Source organism: Lissotriton helveticus, chromosome 3_1, assembly GCF_964261635.1.
Source record: "Lissotriton helveticus chromosome 3_1, aLisHel1.1, whole genome shotgun sequence".
NCBI classification, from domain to species: Eukaryota; Metazoa; Chordata; class Amphibia; order Caudata; family Salamandridae; genus Lissotriton; species Lissotriton helveticus.
In genome coordinates this window covers 1,830,097,872-1,830,108,177 of record NC_136061.1, presented here as the reverse complement: position 1 = coordinate 1,830,108,177, position 10,306 = coordinate 1,830,097,872, and the positions used below count along the sequence as shown (strand labels likewise).

The 10,306-nt window shown below is 42.1% G+C and overlaps 1 protein-coding gene across 3 annotated transcripts in view; it reads left to right on the top strand.

Annotated features, from left to right (window-relative positions):
* Window positions 1-8,154: 8,154 nt before the first annotated feature.
* The window catches only part of BRSK2 (BR serine/threonine kinase 2), a 762,518-nt gene continuing 760,366 nt past the window's right edge, over window positions 8,155-10,306 (top strand). For all 3 annotated transcript variants that reach the window (XM_078682762.1, XM_078682764.1, XM_078682763.1), the window contains exon 1: window positions 8,155-8,658. In XM_078682762.1, coding sequence (XP_078538888.1) covers window positions 8,562-8,658 — 97 coding nt within the window. In that variant the 5' untranslated portion in view covers window positions 8,155-8,561. The remainder of the gene's footprint in view (window positions 8,659-10,306) is intronic.

The window sequence follows — 10,306 nt, the reverse complement described above, 5'->3', positions numbered from 1 at the left end:
ATCCACAGCGATCACCAGATACTAATATTTTTTTACATATGAATTTCTCAGGAACTACTGAATTAATTTATACCATTTAAAGAGTGCACTTTGGACTAAGAGATACCGTTATGCCAAATTTGGTGTAATTCCGTTCAGCATTTTGGGCTGTAGCTGCGACAAAAGTTTCCTATGGAAATGAGCATAGAGATATATATATATATGTAACATTCATACATTTTTTAGAAAACTCAGTCACTGGATGATGTCATCAGTGATGTCATTAGTGATGACAATGACCATGTCATGAGTGATGTAATATGTGATATCATCAGCAGTGCATTGCGGGGGTGCAAGTTATAGTTAGCTCAGCTAACTATAACAGCTGAATTTCTCCGGTTTGGTACGAGTGAAATGTCAGCCTAACTATAATGTCCCTGAAACCTTTAGTTTTTTTTCTATGAATATATATATATATGATTCGTTGCAGCCACACCAATGGAGTTAACATTAGGATATTTAAAAGGACTTAATGTTGTGAGAGATCCAATAAGATTTATGGCACTGATGAAGGCACCACGTCGAAATGTGTTTGCAAGAATAAATCATTTGATGACCCAGAGAGTGCTCCGAAATCTTTGTAGTTGTTGTGTAACAAAGACAAACTCATCTTTCGTCTACGAAGGCACCCGCTGTGTGTTTGGCTATACAAGTCTAAGGTGCCCCAGCCATATGAGGGACACTTACGGGCACTTCGTTGATAAAAACCAGCAGCAGGCGAGGGGGACGTACACAGCATTTTAACCGGGTGAAAGAGTGGCTGGCCGCTTGAGACGACAAGATGAGATCAGTAGTAAGAAGTGGCCGTAATACTATATGAATTTAAGAAAGCACTGAGTAATCCATCATTGATGCTGCATTATTGGAAATTGAGGCCCTTCTTATTTTCTACTCATATCATTAACGCTGATGCAGAGAACAGTTGCCGTTTTTTGATTGGTTGCAGCCCCACCAATAGAGTTAAATGTATATTTATATTTATATATATATATATATATATATATATATATATATATATATATATATATATATATATATATATATATATATATATATTTTCTTCCACCCTTCTTTCTCAAGAAGAAAACGGAGTCGCACTCACTGGCACTTTCCAAGTGTTCCATTTATTTAAAGATTCCAAATTTCACAATCTCGCGCAACCAACGTGTTTCAGTGTTCACTGACACCATGATCAAGGTGTCAGTGAACACTGAAACGCGTTGGTTGTGCGAGAATGTGAAATTTGGAATCTTTAAATAAATAGAACGGTCGGAAAGTGCCCGTGAGTGCGACTCCGTTTTCTTCTTGAGAAAGAAGGGTGGAAGAATATTTTACGACGTGGCTCTGCCGTGGAGTTCACTATTAAAAAGGGGGGTGTCGAGGTGTATTTGTATGTTAATGTACAACACCTCATGAGTGTTTCGAAGCTGGGCTTCTTCTTCAGGACGGGGTTGCACAGATCGACGGAGCAGTCAGGGGCAGTCAAGGACAGGGATTCTCCTGCTGTTTGTTGCTATTTGAGAACCACACCCCTACCGTCTTGGAGGCTCATGGTGCTAACAATTTGCAAATATCTCTAAAATAAAAAATGAAGGCACATATTAGTCTCGGTTAGCCGAATTAAACGTAATTAAGTTTAACAGTGATGTTAAGGAACATCTTGACTTTAGTAAGGTGGGGATCTGTGCAAACCCGGCCTGAAGAAGAAGTCCAGCTTTGAAACATGTCGACGCACTCATGAGGTGTTGTACATTAACAATAAGTCAAGTACAATGTCCCCTTTGGACAATTAATAAACTAGAAGTACCACTTTCAACCTCAACAACCAAAGGTAATACAATCCATCCAATTCCGCAAGAGCAAAGATGATGCAAACATAGTCAGAAATAGAAAATTAAAACCGAACACAGTTTATTGTAACATTAATAAAAAACAAAAACACAGTAGAAATAATTATATACATATCCTGACACAATTTCTACACATAATCACAACACGTGGGAATAAAACATAGAAAATGTTTCTAAATAAAATAGAATGGGACACAATAGTCAGACTTAATTAAATCATACTCCAAATTTGTATAAATATCTGTAAGATGGAGAAGTTATATAGTCCAATGACTTAGCGTGTCACAATTCAGAATCAGACTTAATTAAATCATACTCAAAATTTGTATAAATATCTGTAAGATGGAGAAGTTATATAGTCCAATGACTTAGCGTGTCACAATTCAGAATGGCATCGACGCGTTTCGGTTTTGGCAACTTGATTACAAGCCAACACCTTCTTCAGGATTAAAAACTATACATTCCCACATTATACGGTACATCTGAAAAATAAAAATGTACAACATAAGATACACCATCTCTAACTGTTAATTGCATCATCATCTACTCAAACTACTCCTGCTGACAATCCGATTTAATATTCAAACTAAGCAATTATACATTTACATTCAGATTCATAGTTCTTAGTAAAATTATGAGCATCTTGCTTCATATAAATGATATCCACATTAAAACATTTACATCCTACAAAGCTAAATGTTGGTGTTTTCACAAGAGAAAATAGCACATTGAACCTGGCGTCCTACAGATTTATCTAACGATATTTACACCTCTAGTGATAGATATTCTCTTGGACTATTTATATATATACTACAGTCCGATGCTTTCTACTTGTAGGGGTTGAAACCTTTCTACCTATTACCCTTCTCATTATAGGTACTCCAGTAAAGCTCAGAATTTACCTCATTCTAAAATGGTGCAGAGCATTCAAGAGCCTTCTGATGCTTGATCCAGGGTTTCGTATTCCGTTGGCACACTATATCTGTAGGCTCCTATAACATTATTTAAAACCTCAGTCAGGTCCAATTGGACATTATACATATTACCATGCAATCTTATCATGATATTCGTAACGCTCACCTATTGAAAATTTCTTCAAAGTTCGTCACAAGGTGGCTTGCCGGAGATACAACATAGACCACTAGGTTCTGAAAATAAATCAAACGGTAAGTATCTATCGCTCCATATCCGTTTGTATAGCCCGTACAATTAGTATTAATAGGCGGATGCTGTGCATATATACTAATATGCCGCTATCAATTAAAGCCATGTTCGCTCATTATGTAGGTATATTTATTTTACAGGCAAAATATATCGGCCACCATTCTGTTACACACGTCAATCCCTTTAGTCTATAATTCATATCCCCTTCAGTAAATTTTAATAAAGGAGACAGACTCGATAAAGCTATCGCTTGTGTCTGTTGTAAATAGTGGGACACAAACACGATAACCGTAGTGCCTTCCTGAGCGTTGATAAGATATAAAATATAACGCATTATAAAGGTATAATACCTAAAAATGGAGCCGAAGATCGTTGCACGTAGAGCTACGTTACAATGAGGGCCGTTCTGTTCAGAAATGCTTCGGTAGAAGGGTAGTATGAACTCCCGGTTAAGACCAAGACCGCCCGCAGTCTGTAAATACAAACACGGTGGTCAGGATATAAGCGAATTACGTCGATTAAACAACTGACGTGCTATTTGGACTAAGAGCTATTCGACATACCTGCTCACATATAGAGTGTCGCCTTCAAAAGAGATGTCCGTTTCTTCAATACCGGTTTGCACGAAGGGACTCTTATTAAATACTACCATGGCGCGCGAAGCCTGGCATCATTAACTCCTGGATGATTAACTTCCGGTGTTCGGGGCTATGGAAATAGACGGCGGCCCAATTGTCTTCCAAAATTATGTCCAGTCTACGCTACGCTGTATATCCCATAATCGGTTTTAAACAGTGTACCACGATCCCATAATATGTAATGTTTGAGAACTTTGATATCACTCGATAAATTTAGCAGCGTATATAGAAAAACGATCAATATTTAGTATTTGATATTTCATCGTGAAAACAGTGTTCACATTTTCAATTATTGCTAGCTAACATATTCTAAAGCTTCGCTAAACTCAATATGTCATTAATTCATATGTTTCGGTACATGTCCCATGTTTTTCCTTTCCTAAGATTGTATTCAAAGATGGCGCACAAAAGACATAGTTCTTCGCCATACAGTGGAAACAATGTCTACATTTGGGATTTAGAAACCCTGTCTCTAACCAAACTTGCAATTTTGCAGAACTCAATTGCATAATTATAACAAAATATGTTTGTACATTTCATATTGACAGACTTCCACTGACATATATAATTATCGAAAGTTGTTACTATCATATTTCATACCCCTTGAAAATCTTTGATATATCAATGTTGAATAAAAAAGCAGATAATATTAAAACAACGCCTAAATTTTACTCCTTTGTGGCATTATTATTTCTCTATAATCATAACATTGTATCATAACATTGTGCTGGCCAATTTCATATCGACATACAAATTTGTTTTCCAACAAGGCATCAATGCATATATATACAGTATCATTGTTTTTATATACAATCATCCTACTTAGCATTGTTTATAATATATATATTCTACCCGTTCATGTTGGTAACAGAACTTAATTTGTGTGTTGTGTCTTATTTTTGTCCTACTAGTTTTATTTATACAAATTTCATACAAATTTCATGATACCTTATTTGCATTATCTCCACACTACATGTGAACATTAGGTAATGTAGTATCGATAAGACAAGTCATCCTGTTAATGATACATTGTAAATGATGACATCCTCTTTAACACTGATCTTAATGTTGGTGTTTTTACTTAATATGTCAGCGTCTAATCGAGTTCTATTAATAATATGCAGTGAGGAAGTTACCAATCATTATAAGTGATAATATCTTTTCTAACACAGATCTTGGTTGATTCTAAATGGCGGTGTTATTATGTAGTAGGACAGCTTCTAATGGAGCTACAATCGTGTTATGTAGACTAGATACTACAAATCATATTAACTGTCACAGTTATTAGGGTCTGATAAGACGTTCCCATTCTTCTTTTGAGTTAAGCCCTGCTCTAACAGTATTAAGAAAGGAAATGTGCCACTGTTCTCGTGCTTTCCGTTTCATCAGTATATTGCCACCACGCTTCCCAACCTTGATTTTCTCAATGATAAACCAAGTGAAATCATTCTCACTGTGGCCCATCATGAGAAAATGTTCAACGAGGGGTGCTGTTAGCTTTTTAGTCTTAATTGCTGACCTATGTTCTTGGAACCTGGTTCTTGCTTCTCTCCCAGTTTCCCCAATGTAGGCAAGGCCACACGGACATTGTAGACGATATATAATGTTTTTACTTCTGCAATTGGTCAAGCATTTACTCTTTAAGATTTTGCCGTTTAGTTTTATCTCATTGGTTTGTAAACACTGTGGACAGACATTGCATGTACCGCAACGAAAATTCCCTACGACTACACTGTTATCTAATGTTCTCTGGGTAACCTTGGTTTCTTCACGGTATGTGTTCACTAATAGATCTCTCAGATTTTTATTCTTTTTAAAGGCAAACATCGTTTTCTCCAGTTTAGTTGATTCTTCGTGATTAAGGATGTGCCAGTTTTTATTCACCACATTCTTTATCTGATTACTAATTGTGGAGAATTGGCTGACAAACATAATCTTGGATGGAGGTTCTTTCTTTTTTTCTTCTTGTTTATAAACAAGAGCCTCTCGATCATAGAATCTTGCCCTTTTCATAGAATGGGAAAGTAACTTCTTTGGATAGCCCCTGTCTTTAAATTTTTTTCTAAGTGTTTCAGAAAGTTTGTAGAAATCACTCAGATCAGAACAATTCTTGACTGAACGGGATGCTCTCTCTCTGCGTTTTCGGGTGGAAGCTTGAAAAATGCAAAAGTGTGTTTTTTGCCGTTGGCTTTGTGAAAAGCTCGACTTCCAAAAAACCATTGACATTCTTGATAGTAATATCTAAAAAGTCAACACTGGTGGTGCTATATGATGTTGTACATTAACATACAAATACACCTCGACACCCCCCTTTTTAATACTGCCAGCATGGAGGCTCATTAAAATGTATTAGACCGCACGTGCCAGGCCCTTTTTAATTTTTCACTACCCACACTTTTTTGAACCCACCACTCACTTAACGACATAACCACTCCTCACACCACACATAGTCAAAACCTTAGTGCTCCCACGTATTCCGTCGGTTAGTAGCACGCCGCATCCCGTAGAGGGGTGCGTAGACCCCAATGATGAAGCATGACACCAAAGGTCCTTTTGGTGTGTGAGGGGTATTTAAAGAACACTGTGTGCTCCCCATCGTTGTAGGGACCACTCCAGCAACATCCCTGTGTGGATTCTCTTTGTTTAAGTAATTGTACCTGGGGAGACCGGATCCCCTACATTTCATCTCTCTTCTCCCTTTTCGTTGTATTTATTTAAATTTCAATTATGCCGACATAATTTTGCATTAAGCTTGTTACCCAAAATTCATGAGATTACGCTATTACACCACGTTTTGTAATTGCACATCATTTGTGACAAAAATTTATCCTGGTCAAAAATTTAGTGATCCAGACTTCCCTGATGATTAAGTACTCTTTGACAGATATAAATGCCCGCTCGAAATCCCTTGAGATGGTCACCTCTTGTAGATTTTGCCACCGGTATGAGGAAACCTTGGCTCATTTAGTCTGCATCTGGCCATATTTGATGTATGCACGTTGCACTTTATTGAAACCTCAGATTCTAAAACACAGCACTAACACTTGCCCAGAAGCAATGGAATGTTTTTAATTTGGAGATCCCAATGGAACTGGCAAGGCCAGCAAAATTTTCAAAAGGACTCATACACAAAAGCTCAGCTCTGGTTTAAGGGCACACCGAAAGTTAAATATTGTGGTTATATATCAAATGTTAACTGTTTTTATTTTTCCTTGTCTAATTGAATTATTTTGAAATCAACTAAATGAAATGACATGCTGACATTTTAACCAAGAACTAATAAGGTTTCCAAAAGGATATACTGTGTATGTTTTTTGTAACAATTTTTATGAATTGAAACAAATAAAAAAAATCATTCATTCATTACTTCCTGACAGATTTAGATCGGTGATGTTTTCCAGAGTAAGTTCAGTCTATGGGGTGCAATTAAGCCTACCTACATGTCAAATCACAAATACCGGTCGGTAACGGCCGAAATGGCCGTTACCGACCGGTAATTGGCGACCTACATCGGGCCCTTAATCTTCCTGACAGCCTCCAGTGCCTTGAAACCCTTCAGGGTGATATGTTTGCGCGTTACAAATAGGAATTATTATTATTACTTGGTGTCAGTGTATGCATTCGTTTAGAGATGGTTGAATCTACGGTATATGTCTTGAAAAAGTGTTTTTCAGGCTGTGCGTGCATCAGTGCTTTAAATGGGCCAGTACAGTCCGGTACGGAACCGGCACTGTTTTATTTTGAAAAGGAGAGTACCTGCACTTCTCAAAGGAAACGTAATACTTTTAATTAGAGAGTACCCGCACATCTCAGAAACGAGCAGGTACTCTGCACTTCTGTTTTTCTATTTCAAGGATTTACGTGTATTCCTAGAAACCAATTCCTAGAAACCAATCAGTAAGCGTCTAGAGAGCGCTTAGCCCGTGGTGTGCGCCTACTGATGTTTCTGGCCTGGGGATGGTTTAGTGGGAGCCCAAGTAGACCTTTGTCTGTGATATTCCACCGGGCAGGCTTCAGTGAGTGATGTGCGCCTGGAGATGGTCCCCACAATCGGTCCGCGCTTACAGAGATGTCATTCTAGCTTCTGCGCTTCTAAAGCGGCTGCCATCAGAAGGTTTCTCTCGTGGAGGGTCAGGTGTCGCGTTTCTTCGGAGGTGGTTTTGTGTGTGCTGTCTGTGTGGCTTGGTCCCACGGATGCTGCAGTGAGTGATGTGCACTTAGAGAGGGCGCACTTGATGCTGCGCACATTACAAGGTCCTCGCAGCAAGTAGCTGCCCTGCCTTACCTTCAGTCGGGAATAAAGGAAAGGATGGAGGGGACCGGGATACCCAACAACCTGTCACTATGGTCCAATCCGGGGCGCGGTCTGCCGCAGCCAATGGGGAGGGAGCCGGCAGCCTCCAATCAGGGCTTGCCTTACAGCCCCTGCCAGGGACCGGCTGACGTCCCCGGCGCTGCGGGTAGGTTGGGGGTGGGGGGCGGGCGCGAGGGTCTGGCTGCTGAGCTCGTCCGCCTCAATGCCAGGGCTGCATCAGCACCATGATCTCCTCACCATAGCATCTCCCTGGACCCGTGGGATTATTTTTTTATTTTCAATTTTTTTATCCTTTTTGACTCCATCTACGTTTGGAATTCCTTTGGAGCCCCCACCACGGTCTCTGCCCCCCGGGACACAGAAGGGCAGGGGGAAGCCCGGGACACCCCTGGGTCCAGGAAGGGTTTCGCCGAGAGGACGCCGTCTCTTATCTGCATCCTTGGGATTTAGGAGTGGCGGGGATTGTGCCGGAGGATCTGGAATATTTTGCGGGATTCCCCCCCCTCCTCTCCGCTGCCACCTGTGCCGGAGGACGAGACTGGGGGGGGCTGAGACATGACCTCCACGGGGAAGGAGAGCGGCGGCGGGGCGCCTCACGCGCAGTACGTGGGACCCTACCGGCTAGAGAAGACGCTGGGCAAAGGACAGACAGGTGGGTTCATGTTCGGCGGAGCGAGCATCTCCCGTGACGGGCGCCTGCAGGCTAAGCACCGGTGCTGGGCCCGCAGCACCGGCTGCAATGTGCCAATGCTGCCTGGAGGGTGAGGCGCAGCGGACACATGCTCTGGAGGCGGGGGGCGATAGTCCTTAAGAGGGGAAGCACCTGTAATTGAGATGGGAGGGGCATTGCTACTCCAACCTCGGGGCATTTGCGAATGAGCTGGGAGGGGCATGGTACCCAAAGACAGTGGTGATTACGAAGGAGTCGAACATTGATAAATAAGGTGGAAGGTGCATCGGTGAAAGAAGTGAAGGGCGCTGGTGTCCGAGGACGGGAGGGATGTCAGAAGAGATGTGAGGGGGGGGGGGCCTTGATGAGAAAGAAAATACTGGGCATTGCTGAAAGACATGAGATGGGACACTTTTGCCCAAGAAAGGGCATTGGCGGAAGGGCCGATGGGAATCTGGTACCCAAAGTGTGGGCATCCCTCGAAAAGAATGGCTAATGTAGAGGCAATTGGAATGGGAGGTCTATGGTTTCCAAACATTGGGTTTTGCTGAAAGACAAGGGGACACTGACGAGTGAGATGAGAGTGGCACTGGTTTCCAGAGACAGGCTATTGCTAAATGAGTTGGAGTGGGCACTGGAGACATGGGAGGGACACTGGTGCCCAAAGACAGGGGCATAGGCGAGAGGATGCATTGCTGGCAGAGATGAGGGGGGTGGGGGCTCAAGTCGAAAGACAGGCCATGAGTGAACAAGATGGAATGGAGCATTGGTGCTCGAAGTGGTGGGATGGGTTTGGAGAGAATTGGTGATGGAGCTATGAACCATGGTTGCAAAGGCAGGGCCACTGTTGCTGTGGACTGGCTCATGGGGTGGTATATAGGCTTGGGCTATATACTAACCACGCGGTGGTGTAGACATGGGCCATTGGTGCTGTAGGGAGTGACCATCAGCGGTGTAGTGGCGGGCTATTAGCGTTACAGAGAGGGGAAGTGGGTGTTGTTGACCTAGTGTGTATTGGTGGGGTAGGCCGTGATCACTGCTGGGGTAGACGGGCATTTGTGGTGTAGCGAGGGCGATGGGTGAAGTACAGAGAGGCCACTAGTGGTGGAGTCATGACCCAATGGTGTCGGAGATGGTGGTCCTTGGTGGCTTGGACAGGAGCTATTGGCGGGGTGGAGGGGGTCATTGGTGGCATTGGCTGGGGTCATTAACAGTGTGGGCAAAGGTCATTGGAGGCATAAACATATATCCTGGTATATTAAGGAGTTGTAAGTGGCATGCACCTGCCCCCTGGTAAGAGAGAACAGGGCACTGGTGCTAAAGACAAAAGGCACTGGTGATCAAAAGTGACACACGGTTTCCTAGACAGGGTCTACATCCCCATGGAAGAGAGCGCATCATTCCAAAGCGAGGGACCCCATATACGGGGTCTCTGTACCTTGGACAGAGGCGTATGCTAGTCCACCCGAGGAGACATTTGTACAAACATAAAATACTTGTATTAAAGTGATGGCGGCTTTTAGCGCTTCGAGGCAGGTGGAACCATGGCCTGAAACGGATTCCTACATATAAAGAATTGCTACCTAGGACCCTTGGTTCTCAGAAGATCTGGTTTCAGTGGGATCCGAGC